Consider the following 22826-nt stretch of genomic DNA (forward strand, 5'->3'; position numbering starts at 1 on the left):
CCACAAACTTCAGTTATCTGTATTTTTTTTAAACGCCTTTGTCCGAGATAACATCGCAGGTAAAAAAAAAATTGGGCTCTTCAGAGCAACTCGGTCTTCATTCATTATTTTCTTTTCCCCATCTAATCTGCTATCGAGATAAATTTCCTGGTGCATTATAAAAAAATTTCGGGTAACTCCTTAACGCGCACACCGTGTACTGAATCATTCTGTGTCTGAGCGTTTCTGAAAACCACACATTAAAAAACGCTAACATTAAAACTTGCATCATAGCTTTGTGCGAACGTAGCCACCTCCTGCGTGCCACGTGCACCCCGTCACGTTTGCCCACGTAGCAACTATCGTACGAGCTGCTTCCATTTGCGTGCATGCTATTATCCCATCACGTTAAACGTGCGGAAAGAATCTGCCCATGGTCCCCCGTGACCGCCAGCCGCTGAAATCACCCGACGTGATTTGGTTCCCGCGCGTTCCATCGGCGTCCCACGTCAGCCCGGCAGGCGGCCGCAGTGGTTGCGGTCGGCGTCATGCACCCTCCGCCGCGCCCGCGTCAATGCGGAGCACGGGGCCGCGACTCTGCTCGGAGCTCACACGGCCATATTATCAACCGTCGCTGGCGTGGATGGCGAGAAGAAACACGCGTGGGGGAAGTGGGGACGCGGCGGCGCTGACCGTCACGCCACCGTTCCTCCGCCCGACCACCACCACCACCGCATGCAGCAGCAGCAGCAGCAGCCCACTTACACTATTACCTTCACCATCGTTCGGTGTAATTTTCTATTTAAAGCTTTCGTGACTGCAGGTATTCATCTTCTTGGTTCTTTCGGTAAAGTCACGTAGAAGGGAAGTAATAAAATAATAAAATTAAAACATAATAAAATAAAATCATTCTCACGACGTTTCGGCTACAACGCAAGCAGCCGTCTTCAGGTGAAGAATGAGACACTACCAAGCTAGGAGCTTATATATAAGCTGGGTTGGAGGTGGAAGAGCGCCTTAACAAAAAGAATGTGCATATGAAGAGTAATTTAGCATATTCATGTCAATGGTACAGTGTATAATAACAAATAGTATAACATTTATATGCTTAATACAATGTACAAAGTAATATATAGTATCGTAATTGTATAGTAAACATATAGCAGTGTGATACACATTAGGGTGGGTAGAATAATACATAGTGTTATTTTAAAATGTATATTAAAATGTATGTGGTTTATAGCAATACAGTATGTAATTTAATGTTGGGTTTGTCTATGGCAGTAAATAGTACGGTGTATGCTCGTGTGATGTAAGAGAATAAAGTTTAGATGGAAGCATATTATATAATTTTTACGACGTAGAATTGTAATGTATTACTTGCTGTTAGTAACTCAGCTTATTGTAGAGTATAGTAAGTATACTGATGGTGCTATGCAGTTTATACTTTAGTTTTTTATGTAGTTTATACTTTAGTTTTCTACGTGGTTGTTTAGTAACTGCAGCTACATACTATTAACATTCCTTTCCTTTGTTAATGCTACTCACTGCACCCCCCCTTGGTGCTGCTGATCCTGCATAATGCATGGGCATAATATGACTTTGAAACCCCCCCGCCCACCTCCTACGCATTTCCCATGAATATGCTAAATTCCTCTTCATATGCACATTCTTTTTGTTAAGGCGCTCTTCCACCTCCAACCCAGCTTATATATAAGCTCCTAGCTTGGTAGTGTCTCATTCTTCACCTGAAGACGGCTGCTTGCGTTGTAGCCGAAACGTCGTGAGAATTATTTTATTTTATTATGTTTTATTTTTATTATTTTATTACTTCCCTTCTACGTGACTTTACCGAAAGAACCAAGAAGATCATTCGGTGTCTTCAGCAGGGAGGAAAAACACACCGTGTGTTAATTTAACCCGTAGGATTCGTAGCCAATATAATTGATTCTTGTTAGGAGTGTTTGAAGATGCTCGATGCGGTTTCAAGCAAAACGTTGCGTCAAATTGCTAAATTTACTTGTGAGTATTCCTCTCCAACTTACCGGTGAGCTGAAACGTTCACACCTGGGGTGTTAAATGCTTTCTGTGTCAGGTGGTGGAGGTAGTTACATAAAAAAATGTAGTCAGCTCATTAAGTGACCTAACCCAACAAGCAATGGTGAATCACGTACTTCGTATTCAATCCGTACGGCACTATTGAAGACAATTAAGTACGCGTGCACACGGAACCCGCGTCCAACGAGGCAGAGAAGGGACCACGATGGTGCCGTACCAGGATCTTGGTGGTGTAGGCGCAGTTGACGGCAATGCCGGTGGTGAGCACATCCATGATGGCGGGCGCCAGCGCGTCGGGGCTGGGCACGGAGCAGTAGTGCACGTCGCCCACGTACGCCTGTACCCACGGCCACGCGCACACGTGCTCAGCGGTTGTGGTCGTGGTTTTTGGCTGGTGGGTAGTTCATGGATTGTGGTTGATGGGTAGTAGTTCAGTTGTTGGTTGGTGGGTAGTAGTTCATGGCTAGTGGTTGGTGGGTAGCAGTTCAGTTGTTGGTTGGTGGCTGTGGTGAGCGTCTCACCTGCACCACCGTCATGCGGTTGGTGGTGAGCGTGCCCGTCTTGTCAGAGCAGATGGCCGTGGCGTTGCCCATCGTCTCGCACGCGTCCAGGTGCCGCACCAGGTTGTTGTCCTTCATCATTTTCTGCCGGTGAACATTTTGGAACGGACGTCAGGAGGACAAGATTGTAATGTCACCACGATCAAAGCTGCCGACGCCACCGACACAAAGCGCTGTCCGCCAGAGCCCGCAGCCTGCTGCTGTAGAACATCGACCCACTGACTCCGCTCACTCCGCTCACTCCACTGACCCCGCTTGCCCCACTCACCCCGTTAGCCCCGCTGACCCCGCTCGCCCCGCTGACCCCCCTCGCCCCGCTGACCCCGCTCACTCCACTGACCCCGCTTGCCCCACTCACCCCGTTAGCCCCGCTGACCCCGCTCGCCCCGCTGACCCCGCTCACTCCACTGACCCCGCTTGCCCCTGCTCGTTCCACTGACCTCGCTCGCCCCACTGGCCCCGCTTGCTCCAATGACCCCGCTCGCTCCACTTACCCCGCTCTCCCCACTGACTCTGCTCGCCCCACTCACCCCGTTACCTCCGCTTGTCCCGCTCGCCCCACTGACCCCGTTCATGGAGCGGCCCACCGCGGGCGGCACGCACCTTGACGGAGTAGGCGAGTGAGATGGTGACAGCCAGCGGAAGCCCCTCGGGCACAGCCACGACCAGCACGGTGACACCGATGATGAAGAACTTGACGAAGAACTGCACGTAGATTGGCGTGCACTCGGGCAGCCAGGGCATGCCCTGCACCCAGAACGTCTCGATCACAAAGTAGAGCACGAGGATGATGACGGTGATGGCCGACATGACCAGGCCTGCCGAGGGAACGGAGGGCAAGCGCCACCACGGCGACGGTCACCACCGCGGCCGAGGAGTGACGGCCACGACAAAGCCACGACGATGAACGCCGTCGCCGCACATTGCGTGTGCGTTGCACGTGCCGAACGCCGAGCCGCTCGTCGATGGCTCTTGCCCGTGATGCCAGCAGCCCGACAGCCTGAGACAGCTGGGACTCTCCATGAGCCTGAGTAGGCGACCTCTACCCCCCGCCACCCCCAAATTAATATTAGCTGGGGTGATGTCCCCCTGAACTCAAATGGAACGACTGAAAGTCAAGGTCAAGAGGTCATCACAGTTTAAGACGTTTTGATGCCACCAAATTTCTCCATAAATTCCAACCTCCGAGGTCTGATCTTATTTCACCATCACCGCAGTCTGGCTTGAGGTTCGCTCTCACAGAACTATACGACATACACGACATTGAAAAACGGTTCTTGGTACAGAAAGAATTATACTTCTGCAGTGCAACTTTGCTCTTAATAAACGGAGGCCTTTTTATTCACGCCGTTACCTCGTTCAGTCTTCCTCTCTCGTACAGCCTCATGGAGGGCAACAATTAACGGCTCGCCCATAAGCGACGATCGCTTGCGTTGACCTCTTTCAATGCAATATTAAAAAACATTGCAAAGAGGATGAACGCCGCTCTACGGGTCATGGCGAGAGCGCGTCCGCGCGACGGCGTACCGGCCTTGCCGATCTGCACCGCGAGCTTCGTCAGCTTGCCCTGGAGCACCGACTTCTCCTTCTTGGTGACATTGGAGCGCTTCTTCTCTTTGTTGTCCTCGCAGTCGGCACCCTTCAAGGGCTCCATCTCCATGTCGGCGACCCCGTCCGGGGCTTTCACTTTGGCCGTGACAAAGAGACATGCCGCGACGGGAAGGGCGGCAGTTAGTGCATCGCGACGGGTGTGCACAGCGCATCACACCACCCACCAGCGCATCACACCACCCACCAGCGCATCACACCACCCAACAGCGCATCACACCACCCACCAGCGCATCACACCACCCAACAGCGCATCACACCACCCACCAGCGCATCACACCACCCAACAGCGCATCACACCACCCACCAGCGCATCACACCACCCACCAGCGCATCACACCACCCACCAGCGCATCAGACCACCCACCAGTGCATCACACCACCCACCAGGGCATCACACCACCCACCAGGGCATCACACCACCCACCAGGGCATCACACCACCCACTAGCGCATCACACCACCCACCAGCGCATCGCACCACCCACCAGGGCATCACACCACCCAACAGCACATCACACCACCCACCAGCGTATCACACCACCCACCAGCGCAGCGCACCACCCACCAGCGCATCACACCACCCACCAGGGCATCACACCGCCCAACAGCGCAGCACACCACCCACCAGCGCATCACACCACCCACCAGCACATCACACCACCCAACAGCGCAGCACACCACGCAACAACGCAGCGCACCACCGCTCACTCCTAACCTGTGCGTCACACTGCCAATATATTCATATGTCGTGCACGCATACCGAGTGTTGCGTAATAAAAGAATAAGAATGAGTAATCGCGCGCGGCTCTCGCGAAGGCACCATGTTTCACCCGCCGGCAGTCAGCAGTCGTTTTACATCCGGGAGAGACGATTCTCTGTGATGTCCCGACTCAGTGATTTGCAGGCGATTTTAAACTTGTCGTCAAAATGTGGTCCACGAGGCCGGCACAAGATGGCCTCGTTGTTTTCAAACGACGGCCAGGGGACCTTTGACGTACGAGGCGAAGAGGTATTTTGATCGCACCGCAACGTCCACCGGGGCAGCCTGCCGGATTCGAAGCGCGACCTCTGCGGGCAGGCGACGAACGCGCTACCGCCGGGCAACGTCACCGCCCGTGGGCACGGCGATCGGCCCAGTCACGAACGCCGCGGTACGCAGAGCAAGGCATGCGCCGCACGCCGCACGCCGCACGCGGGCCCGCTGCGTCTGCGGCACACACCTTACTTCACTGCAGCCTCCGGGGAAGGAAGTGAAATGACATCAGGATTCCAACCATGGAAGAACAGCAATGGAGCAATGCTTAAACTGCATCACGTAAGAATGCAATTAAATATATGTTGCAGCCTGGGTCTCAAGTCAAATTATTATTTCTATCAGTCCACTCATTCAAATGTTCATTAAGCCCTTCTGGTGAGGGTAACCATGCTCATACAATCGGTTTGATTGTTATCACCCTGACACTGAAAACAAATATACTGGGTGCTCCAAACCGATAGATACGACATATATCAGATTAGGCCTCGGCAAGGTAAGGTAATTTACTCTTTTTACCAGGTAAAAGGGTAAAGGTGTCGACCATGCCAAGGGGTAATGTAAAAGGTAGGGTAAAGGTGGCTCAGAAGAATTACCCAGGAGGGTAAAGGTAGCGCGAAGCATTACCTGGTAAACACCTTGTTTACCTTTCGATTGAAAGCTTTCGTGACTGCAGGGATTCATATTCTTGGTTCTTTCGGTAAAGTCACGTAGAATGGAAATAATAAAATAATAAAAATAAAACATATTAAAATAATTATCACGACGTTTCGGCCACAACACAAGCAGCCGTCCTCAGGTGAAGAACAGCCGTCGTCATTCAGACGCTGTCTTTCCAACAGACCTGTTCTTCACCTGAGGACGGCTGCTTGCATTGTGGCCAAAACGTCGTGAGAATTGTATTATTTTATTGTTTTATTTTTATTATTTTATTATCTCCCTTCTACGTGACTTTACCGAAAGAACCAAGAAGATAAAAGAGCTTTGTCGCGTCAATGAGACGTGCCGATTAGTGACACGAGTTCAGACTAAACTCACTACAGCAGCAGCGTTTACAATTCGCGTGCCGTGACGCTTCGCCGGTGTTTACAACAACCAGCATCATCAGGCGCGACAGCCACAATTGTGGAGAAAAGTTGGTCGTGAAGGGTCTACGCGCGGAAAGGGCTCGAACCGCTCCTGGTTGTAGAACAGAAGTAAATAAATATATGGGTATTGCAGGTGTGAAAAATTGCCGCGGAAGCATAAATATGAACTTTAATGTGCAGAAGATGTAATCCAGTACAGAGACCTCAAGAGCAATGCCATTTACTGTTCCGTAGAGAATTTGGCGATGAAAATCCAAAGCTAAGCAACGCAACTATTTTTACAGCATCCACATCTGAAGTCGACCTCGTATCTTTCCCCGTTTTGTCACGTTAAACATCAAGGGGACGAAACAAAGATCATATATACCGCATGTTTAAATTGGGTATCAACATCATCATCATCATCATCGGGGTCAGCCGAGATCAATCCACTGCTGGATGAAGGCTCCCCACGTGGGTGTGTGAAAACCTGCGCAAGGGTGAGCCGCTGCTTCCCGGGCTGTCCACTCACACCGCGCTCACCCCGTGCTCACCCCGCGCTCACCCCGCGCTGACCCCGCGCTCACCCTGAGCTCACCCTGCGCTCACCCTGCGCTCACCCTGAGCTCACCCTGCGCTCACCCTGCGCTCACCCCGAGCTCACCCCGCGTTCACCCTACGTTCACCCTGCGCTGACCCCGTGCTCACCCCGAACTCACCCGGCACTCACCCCGAGCTCACCCCGAGCTCACCCCACGCTCACCGTGAGTTTACCGTGAGCTCACCCTACTCTCACCCCGAGCTTACCCTGAGCTCACCCTGAGCTCACCCCGAGCTCACCCCGAGCTCACCCTGTGCTCACCCTACTTTCACCCTAAGCTCGCTCCGAGCTCAACCTGCGATCACCCTGCGCTCACCGTGAAGCTGACCACGCTCCCGTCGCCGTGCACTAACCGGAGTGCCACGACAAATGTTCACCGTGCCGCAATAAAGGGCAGTAGTAAATATTACAATGCAAAAAAACTAATTCCCATTGTATCATTCACTTATCAAAAGCTAACGTTGTAGGGACAACGTTTTTCAAAGCGGTGGCTTTGTAAATGGGCAGATTAGGATGAGGGTGATACTGCTATTCAGTATCCTGAGTTAGATGTGCGACGTTGGAATGAGGTGATTCTAAAATGACGCGCTCTCTTCGCCACATCGGAGGCCTGGGCATTGCACAGGGCTTGAACATTGGCTTTGCGGAAAGTTCCGTCAGTGGAAACTCTTCAACTAAAAGACATTTCTCGCAATTTGGCGCAATGCCAGTGTCTTATCGACCAGGTTCCCGCTTTGCGGAATGGGCAGCTGGAGCACCCCACGTACGTACGCACAGATGCGCGCATCTGTTTGTATTCGTCAAGATCTAGAGGAAAACATGGCCAGCGATGCTGCCACCGCCGCCGCCGCTGCCACCGCCGCAAGACCTTCGGCACAACCTGGCTAAGCTGGAGATTCGGCCCCCCTCCCGCAAGGCCGGCATTTACACCAGCCGGCCGCCCGGCCGCCGACTCGCCGGCCTCTATGGGTGGGTGGGGGCTCGGGGGGGGGGCGGTTCGGAGGGGGCACAGCCCGCCAGGGGGGGGCAGGGCCTCAACTGCTGTGGGAATTTTCCACCCCTCTGGTTCTGACGGTTTGGCAAATTAGATATTGGTTGAGAATTCACTAATCAGAAACATCTGCAGCAACACACATGAGCAAGCGCTCATGGCCCTTTATCCCTACACTGCTGGGGGCTTACATGCAGCGACGTCATCACTGCGCGAGTGCGTGAGACTGCTCATGCATCCGTGTCTCTCTGTGTGTCTCTCTGTCTCTCTCCAATCATCTCTGTCTCTCCAAGTGCATGTCGGAGTCTCTCCAAGAGTGTCAACTGCTCAACATCTCTCCGTGCTGCGACCACCATTAACGATCGTCACCATCATCATTTGTTGTTGTCACCATCATCACATATCAACACCATCATCCATATCATCATCACGCCACATTCAACACCACTATGGTCAATCATTGACATAAACCATCATCATTATCATTCGCAATCTTCATCACAAACAACATCCTTCACATTCAACATAATCCCCACCATCATCACACATCACCGTCGTCATCATCATCATCATTTCCCTCATACAACAAATGAACACGGGGAAAAATAAGCCACACCCATGGGTCTTCGCTGGCATCGGCTGAACTGACACCCTGAGGGTGACTTTGTGGCATTCAAAGAAAAGAGATAAAAGTAACGTCGACATTACAGTGCAGGGGGATAGCGACTTCAGAGGAGCACCCGATGGCATAAAGCGAGCACAAGACGCGCGAGAGGTTCGGGAGCATCCGTCAGAGGCTGCTGCCATTAATGGCAACGTCAACCTGATTAGTAATGATTCCGATCGGCGATGTTGACAACGACGATGGCAAAGGCTAAAGACCTCCGGGTTCCCTGGTGCGCGTGCTGACATCACACCGTGAGCGACAATTCTACTCGTTAGGTTGATGAACACGCCGTCAACACGCAATAAAAATAATTTCCTTTAGTTAAATTATTTTAAAGAAGGCTATCGGTTGTGTGTTACAACAAATCTTGAAATCAAAGCCAAGAAAAATAATGAGTTTGTGTAAAACACAGAGGTGGCACGTGTGTGACTGTGCCAATCTAAATGTTTGTCAAATATATAGCCGGGGGAAAATATGCCGCATTAATAAGCGTGTGCTTACGAGGGCAATGCCGGGTATGAAGGATCAGCTGCTAAATAATCGATGTCTACGAGTGAGAAGCAGAGAGCAGCAGCAGCAGCTGCTGCCGCAGCTCGTGCCTCAACGCAGCTAGGAGGTCCATACATTCTCTGTTACCTTTGTTGCGGTTGATTTCTGCAGCTTTGTCCTGTTTTTTCCCTACAGACACAAACGCACATGGAGCAACGGGTAAAATAAAAATGAGGCAACGAGACAAAACGCAGCACCGCTCGAAACGCAAAGCAAACAGAGACTGCGACAACGATGGCGACGACGATGGTGACGATGGCGAGAACGATGGCGACGATGTGTAGACGACGAAACGCAGTCCGCTGGCGTGCATGTCGGAGAACGGGGGGGATGGGGGGGGGCATGTGTCGACTCAGAGGTTCGACGAGTCATCCCGATTCAGGGTCATAATTCAAGAATGATGTCTTTTTTTCATGCTTTTACCATCTAATTGGTACGCTTTCTCATGTTTTCCCTTCTGTGAGTTCAATGGTTCTAAATGCGACACCACATGTAACAGCACATGTAACATGATGTGTAACACCACGTGACACCACATGTAACATGACGTTCTACCTCACTTCTCTTTCCGCTTCTTTCCTTCACACTGCTCCACCCTGGAATTCCATCCCATCAGCTCTTTCCCGCCCCCTGCCTCCCCCCCAAGGTCTTATCACGCTGCTCAATGTATCGACAGTGAAATGTGAGTGTGCAATTTTACCGAGAGACTGTTTTTCTTTTGCTGCCTTGCCCAAGAGTGCATTTGGTGGCTTGCTTAGCTTTCCTATACTTTGCACTCCTACCGTGTTGTCATATTCTTTGTTGTTGTAACCTTCTGACCCCCGTGCCCCTGCTGGACATCTGTGGAAAAGAGCTTCATAGCTCATCGGATTCTTCCTGCAGTCTAAGTAAAGATTCTGATTATGAATTCTCGTACAAAGTCGACAAGCACTGTTTGTTGCTGGACCGCTTACCACGTACGGCCTTCAGGCCTGTGCATAGCAACTTCACCAACAACAATTTCTATAATCCGGAAACGATTCTCGCGCGTGCACGATCCGGCGCTCGTGTCGCGAGTGTAAGACCCCGGTGCATCGGCGCGTGCCGAACGAACGTCAAACGACACGAACAGCGACGCTACGATGCCGGTGACCGCAGGGGAGGGGGTGCCGGGGCCTCCGCCGTTTCTAGCGGCCTGCGTCCAGTGTACGGCGCTAGCGCCACAACCGGGAAAAAAAAAATCGAAATTAAAATAAAACTTCCCCTTAAGAGTGGAAAGGAGCGGCCACCGCCCTGAAGGGCCCTAGTGAAGAAAATGACTAACCGCGTGCCTCTAGAGCTTTTCATCCCGCGAAAGGGCCACAGAATTTGGGCAATTGCTTTGCAATGGTTCTGGCTGCCTTGGTTTCCCGTGCCTCTGAATTATTCACCCTCCCTCTCTCTCTCTATCACTCGCGCGAGCGCTTTCTGAAAGTGAACGAATACTGCGCGCGTTATACATTTGCGTGCGTGCGCGCGTAACCAGTCACGCACAAGCACAGGTGCAATTGAGCTCACCAACACAGGGGTGGGGAGAACTGAGTATTTATGCGGCTGCAACCTCCAGCCGCTCTGTGCAAAGAGCTTCACGGAGATGGCACGGTCGGTGCGGCTCCACGCCCGGGCTGAGTTATTAACGCTCACAGCACGAGCCGCGAGTGCACCCGTCTCGGCTTGCGCTTCAGGTGGGACCACCTCAACTCCGCTGCGTCTGGTGGTAACGTTGGAAACTCAGGGCCCTCAGCACTACAATGAGAAGCAAAGCAAATTGTTCTCCATGTAGCCCAGGTCACCCGTGCATCTCTATGGGTCTATTCCACCTCCTAGCTGAATAAAGGACACACACACACATCTGTTAACTATCCTTCTTACCAGTGCACAAGAATGTGCGAGGGATCCTTAGTGTCACCGCATCGTGCGGCACTTTCAGATGTACTTCTGCGGCCGTCTGGAACACTCTTTCTTTCCGATGTTAAGAAGTCACTGGAGCTATGCACTTTTAAATCTCGATTTAAAATTCATTCATTTAGAACTGCTTGTTGTTGTGTTTAGTTTGTTGTCCTTTCCCCGCACATCCGATTAGTATGGTTGGCTACGTACCCTGCAAAATAAGTTCAAGATACGATAAAAAAACTATACTTTAAACGCATGTTGATTCTAAATGTGGAGGTAAAAACCAAGAGGACCCAGAGAAATATCCACGCGACCACGGGGAGAGAGGCATGCAAACTCCAAATATACAGGCGTCAAGTGTCGGGATTGAACCCGCAACCTCCTGTGTACCAGGCGAGGTAGTTAACACCTCGCCGCCAAGGCTTCCCAATACGTACGCGCAAATATCGACGAGTACAACTTCCCATCCGCGCCGCGGGACGCGGGCGACGTCGCATGGAGGGTCGCGTCAAAGCGGCGGTGGTTGAAGGGGCCCTGGGCCCCACAATGGCGTGCAGGATGCGGAGAAGCAGTCTCCAGGGGGGGGGGGGGTGGGGGGGCAACGGCGTTCCCACGGCCGGCACGGGGTAGCCCTGGGCCTTGCCTGACAGGCAGGTGCTGAGCACGCTCCGCAGTGTGACGTTGCCAATGGGGGCCGATTACGGAGTTACCGAAGGCAGGCGAGCATCATGGATCCACAGATAGCTGCAGATTACAGGAAATGACGGCGATGCAAAATGTTCAAATGATGAAAGGTATATTTCATAATTTGCGTACATTTAAATATATATATAAATGTTTACAAGTCTAAATACTATTCATGTATTTCATTTAATTTAATAGATCCCTGTTAAATATGTTATGGTTTACTAGAGCTGTAAGTTGACACCAAAGCCTTGCGAGGTAACGAGAGAGGAGAGTTGTGTTCCTGGGGACAGGCATGCAGGAGTTCGTGGGTTCGATCTCGGACCCTGACGCCTGCTGCGTATTTGGAGTTTGCCATGTTGTCCCCGTGGTTGCGTTTTTTTCCACATTTAGAATTGAGACGCATTTATCGTATTTGGCTGCGATAAATGTCCAGGTGATAAGCCCAATTCGTTGAGCTGTCATGTGTGGTGGCCAGGTCGCTTCTAAAAAAGAGCTACGTAGCTCAGTGGACCTCAACTGGTAAAATAAAATAGTTTAGTTTACATCTATAAAATATCTACCCACAATTCAGTTTACACTGCAGCGTAAACCTGCAAGTAGAGGCAGTGACAGGAGGCTTCTCCTGGCAGTGAATCGGCAAAGCTCTGCACCGCTACATTGACCCAATGTGTGTGTGGTATCCTTATATCGCAATGCATGAAGAAGGCCCACACTTGACTGTTGGATTCAAATGTATTGTGCACACATCGTGTCTGTTTTTGTCTGCCACGCCAGATTACTGAGCCACGCTACGCACCTTGGCTGCTTGAGACGTATTGTCATTGTCAAGGAACAGGCGTTCGCCATGACGAGTGCACTACCTGGGGCTTGCCCGACCGTTGCTACACCGAGCCATGCGGCAGAGCCTCTGTCGCAGATACTCCTCTACCGTGTCACGGAATGTACGGAGCCAACAGCTGCAATGTTCAACTGCTTCACAAAGCGAGCACAGAATGGCCCATACAAAAGGCAATAAATGCACATGAAAAGAAGGGATTAAGTGTTCATTGTCGAGTTATTTACGCAAGGCAGAGTTCGAATCACGAGGTGCTATCCAAAGAACTGACACCGCTCTCGCAAAGAGCCACACGAGATGCAGAAGCGGTGCGAGCGTTTAGTCAGCAGGTACCCGTGCAAAAGGTATCTATTTGGTGTTTGAACATCTTCACACCTCCTGTTTCATTAGCAGAAAGGTTAAAACCTATTCTTATTTTTCATACTGTGATACTGCCCAAAAAAAAGGTCCCATGGTACAGCAAGCACCTGTTTGCTGGTCCTTTCTGGTGACAGCTTTTGCATTCAGATTCTGTAACTGAAGATAAAAGGTGAAAATGCTTTGGGAGCTATCGATGATACTCCTTTGAAATCAGTATGAAGCCAACACCAGGGCTCTACATCAACAGCTTACGGAACCACTAACTCTGGGGGTTAGCTCTGTCCTGCAAATACCGATTGCTCAATGCCGTGTCACATGGCCGTGCTTGTGTTAGGGATCTGGTGTATTACACACATGTTTAGATAGCCCCTCTCTAAAAAAATACACCATGTTTATGTGCCGCTGATTTAATCAGCTCTCTAGATATTTCATTCAAATTAAATTTCTCTGCTGGCTGTGTCACACGTGATGGATTATCTCGAGAAATGCGTCGCATGCGTATGCATCGTGCTGCACGCCAGCGCCCCAGCGGCATGACTCATCCTGGTGCACTGTGTCATGCACATTTCGATCGCATGGCGTGACAAACAACACGTACACCTCCTCCACGGACAAGCAGGAACACTTCCAAATCCCTTGCACAAAATCCCACTCGCCCCCCAGGTCCACATCACATCTCCATCGAGCTAATTTCCCGCAATCCTACCTCGGTACATTTGTTGGGAGGCTAGAGATTTTTATTCATTGATTTTTCTTACAAAATCAGTTTCTATTTATTTTAAAGGGATGGTATTGTAGTTGACTGGTTCGCCTCAAGATCCAATTGAGATGAATGAAATGTCTACATTTGATTGTATATCAAGATTTGACTGCACTCAACCTCAAGGGCTTCAGAGTATGGGGGGTATAATGAGAGAGGGAAAGGGTGGGGGTGTTTTAGTTTGCAAGGACATCGTGGGGTAAAAGGCACCAAGGCAGTATTCGGGGCAGCAGGTTTTTCCCAGTGGTAACGCAAGCGCATCGCAGCAAGAAACCCTGGGTTTGATTCCTGACTCGGGCGCCTCTCTCTGTGAAGTGTTAAAATGTTAAAGTGGAGTTTGTATGTTCTCCCAGTTATTCTGAATGGGTTTTCAGCATCTTTATTTAAACTGGAGGACAGACCTCCAGTCTTGATCTGGGTCGTCCAGTTTTCCCTCCCACAGCTAAACACACACACAAACACAATGTAACCGCTATTGGCCAAAACATCCCAATGCTGAGACATTACCAGCAAATTATATCAAATGAGATTCCACACACACAGCAGCAACACGGGCCCCCCCCCCTCCGGACTGCGAAACGACTTCCAGGCCATGTCAGTGAAATGCAGCGCAATCCTTCGTGATCGCCTAGCGTTGCAAAGAATAGTGCAAATAGCAGGATATATGGAATTCGTTTCAATATCTGGCCTGGCATCGGATTGGAACACGGTGGAAATGTAAACAATTTGGGCTGTTGTGGTCCCATTGACAGATGCATTTGTGAATTCAGAAGCGAAGCATAACGGTCACAATAGCAACAGAAACCCCACATGCTTGAGGTAAATAATAATAATACACTAATAATTACTTAATCACTCAAGAAAGACTCTCTTTCAAGAGGGTCCTGCATTGGGATATATGGCCCATGCCACTGACAAAGTATTTTTTTAGCTGTGGAGGATAGAGGAAGCCCTCGAGGAGATTAATGCAGAACAGGGAGAGAACAACACAGAAATGTGCCTTCGTCAGGCAGCGAACCCAGGGGCTTCTTGCTGTGAGGCACACATGTTACTCCTGTGGCACACCCTGCTGCCCGGTAAATGGCTCCTGCTGACCTGATATCTCCCTCTGGCTCCTCCTGACCTGAGGTCTCCCTCTGGCTCATTTTGACCTGAGGTCTCCCTCTGGTTCCTCCTGACCTGAGGTCTCCCTCTGGCTCATCCTGACCTGAGGTCTCCCTCTGGACCTGAGGTCTCCCTCTGGCTCATCCTGACCTGAGGCCTCCCTCTGGTTCCTCCTGACCTGAGGTCTCCCTCTGGCTCCTCCTGACCTGAGGTCTCCCTCTGGCTCATCTTGACCTGAGGTCTCCCTCTGGACCTGAGGTCTCGCTCTGGCTCATCCTGACCTGAGGCCTCCCTCTGGTTCCTCCTGACCTGAGGTCTCCCTCTGGCTCCTCCTGACCTGAGGTCTACCTCTGGCTCATCTTGACCTGAGGTCTCCCTCTGGTTCCACCTGACCTGAGGTATCCCTCTGACTCCTCCTGACCTGAGGTCTCCCTCTGGCTCATCTTGACCTGAGGTCTCCCTCTGGCTCCTCCTGACCTGAGGTCTCCCTCTGGTTCCTCCTGACCTGAGGTCTCTCTCTGGCTCCTGTTAACCTGAGGTCTCCCTCTGGCTCCTCCTGACCTGAGGTCTCCCTCTGGTTCCTCCTGACCTGAGGTCTCCCTCTGGCTCATCTTGACCTGAGGTCTCCCTCTGGTTCCTCCTGACCTGAGGTCTCCCTCTGGCTCATCTTGACCTGAGGTCTCCCTCTGGTTCCTCCTGACCTGAGGTCTCCCTCTGACTCATCCTGACCTGAGGTCTCTCTCTGGTTCTTCCTGACCTGAGGTCTCCCTCTGGCTCCTCCTGACCTGAGGTCTCCCTCTGGCTCATCTTGACCTGAGGTCTCCCTCTGGTTCCACCTGACCTGAGGTCTCCCTCTGACTCCTCCTGACCTGAGATCTCCCTCTGGCTCCTCCTGACCTGAGGTCTCTCTCTGGCTCCTGTTGACCTGAGGTCTCCCTCTGGCTCCTCCTGACCTGAGGTCTCCCTCTGGTTCCTCCTGACCTGAGGTCTCCCTCTGGTTCCTCCTGACCTGAGGTCTCCCTCTGGTTTCTCCTGACCTGAGGTCTCCCTCTGGCTCCTCCTGACCTGAGGTCTCCCTCTGGCTCCTGCTGACCTGAGGTCTCCCTCTGGCTCCTCCTGACCTGAGGTCTCCCTCTGGCTCCTCCTGACCTGAGGTCTCCCTCTGGTTCCTCCTGACCTGAGGTCTCCCTCTGGTTCCTCCTGACCTGAGGTCTCCCTCTGGTTTCTCCTGACCTGAGGTCTCCCTCTGGCTCCTCCTGACCTGAGGTCTCCCTCTGGCTCCTCCTGACCTGAGGTCTCCCTCTGGCTCCTCCTGACCTGAGGTCTCCCTCTGGCTCCTCCTGACCTGAGGTCTCCCTCTGGCTCCTGCTGACCTGAGGTCTCCCTCTGGCTCCTCTTGACCTGAGGTCTCCCTCTGGCTCCTCTTGACCTGAGGTCTCCCTCTGGCTACTCCTGACCTGAGGTCTCCCTCTGGCTCCTCCTGACCTGAGGTCTCCCTCTGGCTCCTCCTGACCTGAGGTCTCCCTCTGGCTCCTCTTGACCTGAGGTCTCCCTCTGGCTCCTCTTGACCTGAGGTCTCCCTCTGGCTCATCTTGACCTGAGGTCTCCCTCTGGCTCCTCTTGACCTGAGGTCTCCCTCTGGCTCATCTTGACCTGAAGTCTCCCTCTGGTTCCACCTGACCTGAGGTCTCCCTCTGACTCCTCCTGATCTGAGGTCTCGCTCTGGCTCCTCCTGACCTGAGGTCTCCCTCTGGCTCCTCCTGATCTGAGGTCTCCCTCTGGCTCCTTCTGACCTGAGGTCTCACTCTGGGTCCTCCTGAGCTGAAGTCTCCCTCTGGTTCCACCTGACCTGAGGTCTTCATCTGACTCCTCCTGATCTGAGCTCTCCCTCTGGCTCCTCCAGACCTGAGGTCTCCCTCTGGCTCCTGTTCACCTGAGGTCTCACTCTGGCTCCTCCTGACCTGAGGTATCCCTCTGGTTCCTCCTGACCTGAGGTCTCACTCTGGCTCCTCCTGAGCTGAAGTCTCCCTCTGGTTCCACCTGACCTGAGGACTCCCTCTGGCTCCTCCTGATCTGAGGTCTCCCTCTGGCTCCTCCTGACCTGAGGTCTCCCTCTGGCTCCTGTTCACCTGAGGTCTCCCTCTGGCTCATCTTGACCTGAGGTCTCCCTCTGGTTCCACCTGACCTGAGGTCTCCCTCTGACTCCTCCTGACCTGAGATCTCCCTCTGGCTCCTCCTGACCTGAGGTCTCTCTCTGGCTCCTGTTGACCTGAGGTCTCCCTCTGGTTCCTCCTGACCTGAGGTCTCCCTCTGGTTCCTCCTGACCTGAGGTCTCCCTCTGGTTCCTCCTGACCTGAGGTCTCCCTCTGGTTTCTCCTGACCTGAGGTCTCCCTCTGGCTCCTCCTGACCTGAGGTCTCCCTCTGGCTCCTGCTGACCTGAGGTCTCCCTCTGGCTCCTCCTGACCTGAGGTCTCCCTCTGGCTCCTCCTGACCTGAGGTCTCCCTCTGGTTCCTCCTGACCTGAGGTCTCCCTCTGGTTCCTCCTGACCTGAGGTCTCCCTCTGGTTTCTCCTGACCTGAGGTCTCCCTCTGGCTCCTCCTGACCTGAGGTCTCCCTCTGGCTCCTCCTGACCTGAGGTCTCCCTCTGGCTCCTCCTGACCTGAGGTCTCCCTCTGGCTCCTCCTGACCTGAGGTCTCCCTCTGGCTCCTGCTGACCTGAGGTCTCCCTCTGGCTCCTCTTGACCTGAGGTCTCCCTCTGGCTCCTCTTGACCTGAGGTCTCCCTCTGGCTACTCCTGACCTGAGGTTTCCCTCTGGCTCCTCCTGACCTGAGGTCTCCCTCTGGCTCCTCCTGACCTGAGGTCTCCCTCTGGCTCCTCTTGACCTGAGGTCTCCCTCTGGCTCCTCTTGACCTGAGGTCTCCCTCTGGCTCATCTTGACCTGAGGTCTCCCTCTGGCTCCTCTTGACCTGAGGTCTCCCTCTGGCTCATCTTGACCTGAAGTCTCCCTCTGGTTCCACCTGACCTGAGGTCTCCCTCTGACTCCTCCTGATCTGAGGTCTCGCTCTGGCTCCTCCTGACCTGAGGTCTCCCTCTGGCTCCTCCTGATCTGAGGTCTCCCTCTGGCTCCTTCTGACCTGAGGTCTCACTCTGGGTCCTCCTGAGCTGAAGTCTCCCTCTGGTTCCACCTGACCTGAGGTCTTCCTCTGACTCCTCCTGATCTGAGGTCTCCCTCTGGCTCCTCCTGACCTGAGGTCTCCCTCTGGCTCCTGTTCACCTGAGGTTTCACTCTGGCTCCTCCTGACCTGAGGTCTCCCTCTGGTTCCTCCTGACCTGAGGTCTCACTCTGGCTCCTCCTGAGCTGAAGTCTCCCTCTGGTTCCACCTGACCTGAGGACTCCCTCTGGCTCCTCCTGATCTGAGGTCTCCCTCTGGCTCCTCCTGACCTGAGGTCTCCCTCTGGCTCCTGTTCACCTGAGGTCTCACTCTGGCTCATCCTGACCTGAGGTCTCCCTCTGGCTCATCTTGACCTGAGGTCTCCCTCTGGCTCCTCCTGACCTGAGGTCTCCCTCTGGTTCCTCCTGACCTGAGGTCTCTCTCTGGCTCCTGTTGACCTGAGGTCTCCCTCTGGCTCCTCCTGACCTGAGGTCTCCCTCTGGTTCCTCCTGACCTGAGGTCTCCCTCTGGCTCATCTTGACCTGAGGTCTCCCTCTGGTTCCTCCTGACCTGAGGTCTCCCTCTGGCTCATCTTGACCTGAGGTCTCCCTCTGGTTCATCCTGACCTGAGTTCTCTCTCTGGTTCATCTTGACCTGAGGTCTCCCTCTGGCTCATCTTGACCTGAGGTCTCCCTCTGGCTCATCTTGACCTGAGGTCTCCCTCTGGCTCATCTTGACCTGAGGTCTCCCTCTGGCTCATCTTGACCTGAGGTCTCCCTCTGGTTCCTCCTGACCTGAGGTCTCCCTCTGGTTCATCCTGACCTGAGGTCTCTCTCTGGTTCATCCTGACCTGAGTTCTCCCTCTGGTTCCTCCTGACCTGAGGTCTCCCTCTGGCTCATCTTGACCTGAGGTCTCCCTCTGGCTCCTCTTGACTTGAGGTCTCCCTCTGGCTCCTCTTGACCTGAGGTCTCCCTCTGGCTCATCTTGACCTGAGGTCTCCCTCTGGCTCCTCTTGACCTGAGGTCTCCCTCTGGCTCATCTTGACCTGAAGTCTCCCTCTGGTTCCACCTGACCTGAGGTCTCCCTCTGACTCCTCCTGATCTGAGGTCTCGCTCTGGCTCCTCCTGACCTGAGGTCTCCCTCTGGCTCCTCCTGATCTGAGGTCTCCCTCTGGCTCCTTCTGACCTGAGGTCTCACTCTGGGTCCTCCTGAGCTGAAGTCTCCCTCTGGTTCCACCTGACCTGAGGTCTTCCTCTGACTCCTCCTGATCTGAGGTCTCCCTCTGGCTCCTCCTGACCTGAGGTCTCCCTCTGGCTCCTGTTCACCTGAGGTCTCACTCTGGCTCCTCCTGACCTGAGGTCTCCCTCTGGTTCCTCCTGACTTGAGGTCTCATTCTGGCTCCTCCTGTTCACCTGAGGTCTCACTCTGGCTCATCCTGACCTGAGGTCTCCCTCTGGCTCATCTTGACCTGAGGTCTCCCTCTGGCTCCTCCTGACCTGAGGTCTCCCTCTGGTTCCTCCTGACCTGAGGTCTCTCTCTGGCTCCTGTTGACCTGAGGTCTCCCTCTGGCTCCTCCTGACCTGAGGTCTCCCTCTGGTTCCTCCTGACCTGAGGTCTCCCTCTGGCTCATCTTGACCTGAGGTCTCCCTCTGGTTCCTCCTGACCTGAGGTCTCCCTCTGGCTCATCTTGACCTGAGGTCTCCCTCTGGTTCATCCTGACCTGAGTTCTCTCTCTGGTTCATCTTGACCTGAGGTCTCCCTCTGGATCATCTTGACCTGAGGTCTCCCTCTGGCTCATCTTGACCTGAGGTCTCCCTCTGGCTCATCTTGACCTGAGGTCTCCCTCTGGTTCCTCCTGACCTGAGGTCTCCCTCTGGTTCATCCTGACCTGAGGTCTCTCTCTGGTTCATCCTGACCTGAGTTCTCCCTCTGGTTCCTCCTGACCTGAGGTCTCCCTCTGGCTCATCTTGACCTGAGGTCTCCCTCTGGCTCATCTTGACCTGAGGTCTCCCTCTGGCTCATCTTGACCTGAGGTCTCCATCTGGTTCCTCCTGACCTGAGGTCTCCCTCTGGCTCCTGTTCACCTGAGGTCTCTCTCTGGTTCTTCCTGACCTGAGGTCTCCCTCTGGCTCCTCCTGACCTGAGGTCTCCCTCTGGCTCATCTTGACCTGAGGTCTCCCTCTGGTTCCACCTGACCTGAGGTCTCCCTCTGACTCCTCCTGACCTGAGGTCTCCCTCTGGCTCATCTTGACCTGAGGTCTCCCTCTGGCTCCTCCTGACCTGAGGCCTCTCTCTGGCCTCTGTTGACCTGAGGTCTCCCTCTGGCTCCTCCTGACCTGAGGTCTCCCTCTGGTTCCTCCTGACCTGAGGTCTCCCTCTGGTTCCTCCTGACCTGAGGTCTCCCTCTGGTTCCTCCTGACCTGAGGTCTCCTTCTGGCTCCTCCTGACCTGAGGTCTCCCTCTGGCTCCTCCTGACCTGAGGTCTCCCTCTGGCTCCTCCTGACCTGAGGTCTCCCTCTGGCTCCTGCTGACCTGAGGTCTCCCTCTGGCTCCTCTTGACCTGAGGTCTCCCTCTGGCTCCTCTTGACCTGAGGTCTCCCTCTGGCTACTCCTGACCTGAGGTCTCCCTCTGGCTCCTCCTGACCTGAGGTCTCCCTCTGGCTCCTCCTGACCTGAGGTCTCCCTCTGGCTCCTCTTGACCTGAGGTCTCCCTCTGGCTCCTCTTGACCTGAGGTCTCCCTCTGGCTCATCCTGACCTGAGGTCTCTCTCTGGTTCTTCCTGACCTGAGGTCTCCCTCTGGCTCCTCCTGACCTGAGGTCTCCCTCTGGCTCATCTTGACCTGAGGTCTCCCTCTGGTTCCACCTGACCTGAGGTCTCCCTCTGACTCCTCCTGACCTGAGGTCTCCCTCTGGCTCATCTTGACCTGAGGTCTCCCTCTGGCTCCTCCTGACCTGAGGCCTCTCTCTGGCCTCTGTTGACCTGAGGTCTCCCTCTGGCTCCTCCTGACCTGAGGTCTCCCTCTGGTTCCTCCTGACCTGAGGTCTCCCTCTGGTTCCTCCTGACCTGAGGTCTCCCTCTGGTTCCTCCTGACCTGAGGTCTCCCTCTGGTTCCTCCTGACCTGAGGTCTCCTTCTGGCTCCTCCTGACCTGAGGTCTCCCTCTGGCTCCTCCTGACCTGAGGTCTCCCTCTGGCTCCTCCTGACCTGAGGTCTCCCTCTGGCTCCTACTGACCTGAGGTCTCCCTCTGGCTCCTCTTGACCTGAGGTCTCCCTCTGGCTACTCTTGACCTGAGGTCTCCCTCTGGCTACTCCTGACCTGAGGTCTCCCTCTGGCTCCTCCTGACCTGAGGTCTCCCTCTGGCTCCTCCTGACCTGAGGTCTCCCTCTGGCTCCTCTTGACCTGAGGTCTCCCTCTGGCTCCTCTTGACCTGAGGTCTCCCTCTGGCTCATCTTGACCTGAGGTCTCCCTCTGGCTCCTCTTGACCTGAGGTCTCCCTCTGGCTCCTCCTGACCTGAAGTCTCCCTCTGGCTCCTGCTGACCTGAGGTCTCCCTCTGGCTCCTCTTGACCTGAGGTCTCCCTCTGGCTCCTCTTGACCTGAGGTCTCTCTCTGGCTACTCCTGACCTGAGGTCTCCCTCTGGCTCCTCTTGACCTGAGGTCTCCCTCTGGCTCCTCTTGACCTGAGGTCTCCCTCTGGCTCATCTTGACCTGAGGTCTCCCTCTGGCTCCTCTTGACCTGAGGTCTCCCTCTGGATCATCTTGACCTGAGGTCTCCCTCTGGTTCCTCCTGACCTGAGGTCTCCCTCTGGCTCCTCCTGACCTGAGGTCTCCCTCTGGCTCCTCCTGACCTGAGGTCTCCCTCTGGCTCCTGCTGACCTGAGGTCTCCCTCTGGCTCCTCTTGACCTGAGGTCTCCCTCTGGCTCCTCTTGACCTGAGGTCTCCCTCTGGCTACTCCTGACCTGAGGTCTCCCTCTGGCTCCTCCTGACCTGAGGTCTCCCTCTGGCTCCTCCTGACCTGAGGTCTCCCTCTGGCTCCTCTTGACCTGAGGTCTCCCTCTGGCTCCTCTTGACCTGAGGTCTCCCTCTGGCTCATCTTGACCTGAGGTCTCCCTCTGGCTCCTCTTGACCTGAGGTCTCCCTCTGGCTCATCTTGACCTGAAGTCTCCCTCTGGTTCCACCTGACCTGAGGTCTCCCTCTGACTCCTCCTGATCTGAGGTCTCGCTCTGGCTCCTCCTGATCTGAGGTCTCGCTCTGGCTCCTCCTGACCTGAGGTCTCCCTCTGGCTCCTCTTGACCTGAGGTCTCCCTCTGGCTCCTCTTGACCTGAGGTCTCTCTCTGGCTACTCCTGACCTGAGGTCTCCCTCTGGCTCCTCTTGACCTGAGGTCTCCCTCTGGCTCCTCTTGACCTGAGGTCTCCCTCTGGCTCATCTTGACCTGAGGTCTCCCTCTGGCTCCTCTTGACCTGAGGTCTCCCTCTGGATCATCTTGACCTGAGGTCTCCCTCTGGTTCCTCCTGACCTGAGGTCTCCCTCTGGCTCCTCCTGACCTGAGGTCTCCCTCTGGCTCCTCCTGACCTGAGGTCTCCCTCTGGCTCCTGCTGACCTGAGGTCTCCCTCTGGCTCCTCTTGACCTGAGGTCTCCCTCTGGCTCCTCTTGACCTGAGGTCTCCCTCTGGCTACTCCTGACCTGAGGTCTCCCTCTGGCTCCTCCTGACCTGAGGTCTCCCTCTGGCTCCTCCTGACCTGAGGTCTCCCTCTGGCTCCTCTTGACCTGAGGTCTCCCTCTGGCTCCTCTTGACCTGAGGTCTCCCTCTGGCTCATCTTGACCTGAGGTCTCCCTCTGGCTCCTCTTGACCTGAGGTCTCCCTCTGGCTCATCTTGACCTGAAGTCTCCCTC

General features: G+C 54.0%; 1 protein-coding gene across 5 annotated transcripts in view; it reads right to left on the reverse strand.

The window, feature by feature from the left end:
* LOC144943609 (plasma membrane calcium-transporting ATPase 2-like) overlaps window positions 1-22826 on the reverse strand; it is a 232812-nt gene that overhangs the window by 75522 nt on the left and 134464 nt on the right. For all 5 annotated transcript variants that reach the window (XR_013639516.1, XR_013639517.1, XM_078871216.1 and 2 more), the window contains exons 8-12: window positions 9203-9244; window positions 4125-4283; window positions 3201-3415; window positions 2559-2681; window positions 2255-2374 (exon numbers count right to left, since the gene is read on the reverse strand). Coding sequence is in view for 3 of the 5 variants with exons in the window: in XM_078871216.1 (XP_078727342.1) it covers window positions 2255-2374; window positions 2559-2681; window positions 3201-3415; window positions 4125-4283; window positions 9203-9244 (659 nt within the window). In the remaining 2 variants the exon portion in view is untranslated. The remainder of the gene's footprint in view (window positions 1-2254; window positions 2375-2558; window positions 2682-3200; window positions 3416-4124; window positions 4284-9202; window positions 9245-22826) is intronic.

The sequence above is a fragment of the Lampetra fluviatilis genome, chromosome 32 (assembly GCF_964198595.1).
Source record: "Lampetra fluviatilis chromosome 32, kcLamFluv1.1, whole genome shotgun sequence".
In the NCBI taxonomy this organism is placed as follows: domain Eukaryota; kingdom Metazoa; phylum Chordata; class Hyperoartia; order Petromyzontiformes; family Petromyzontidae; genus Lampetra; species Lampetra fluviatilis.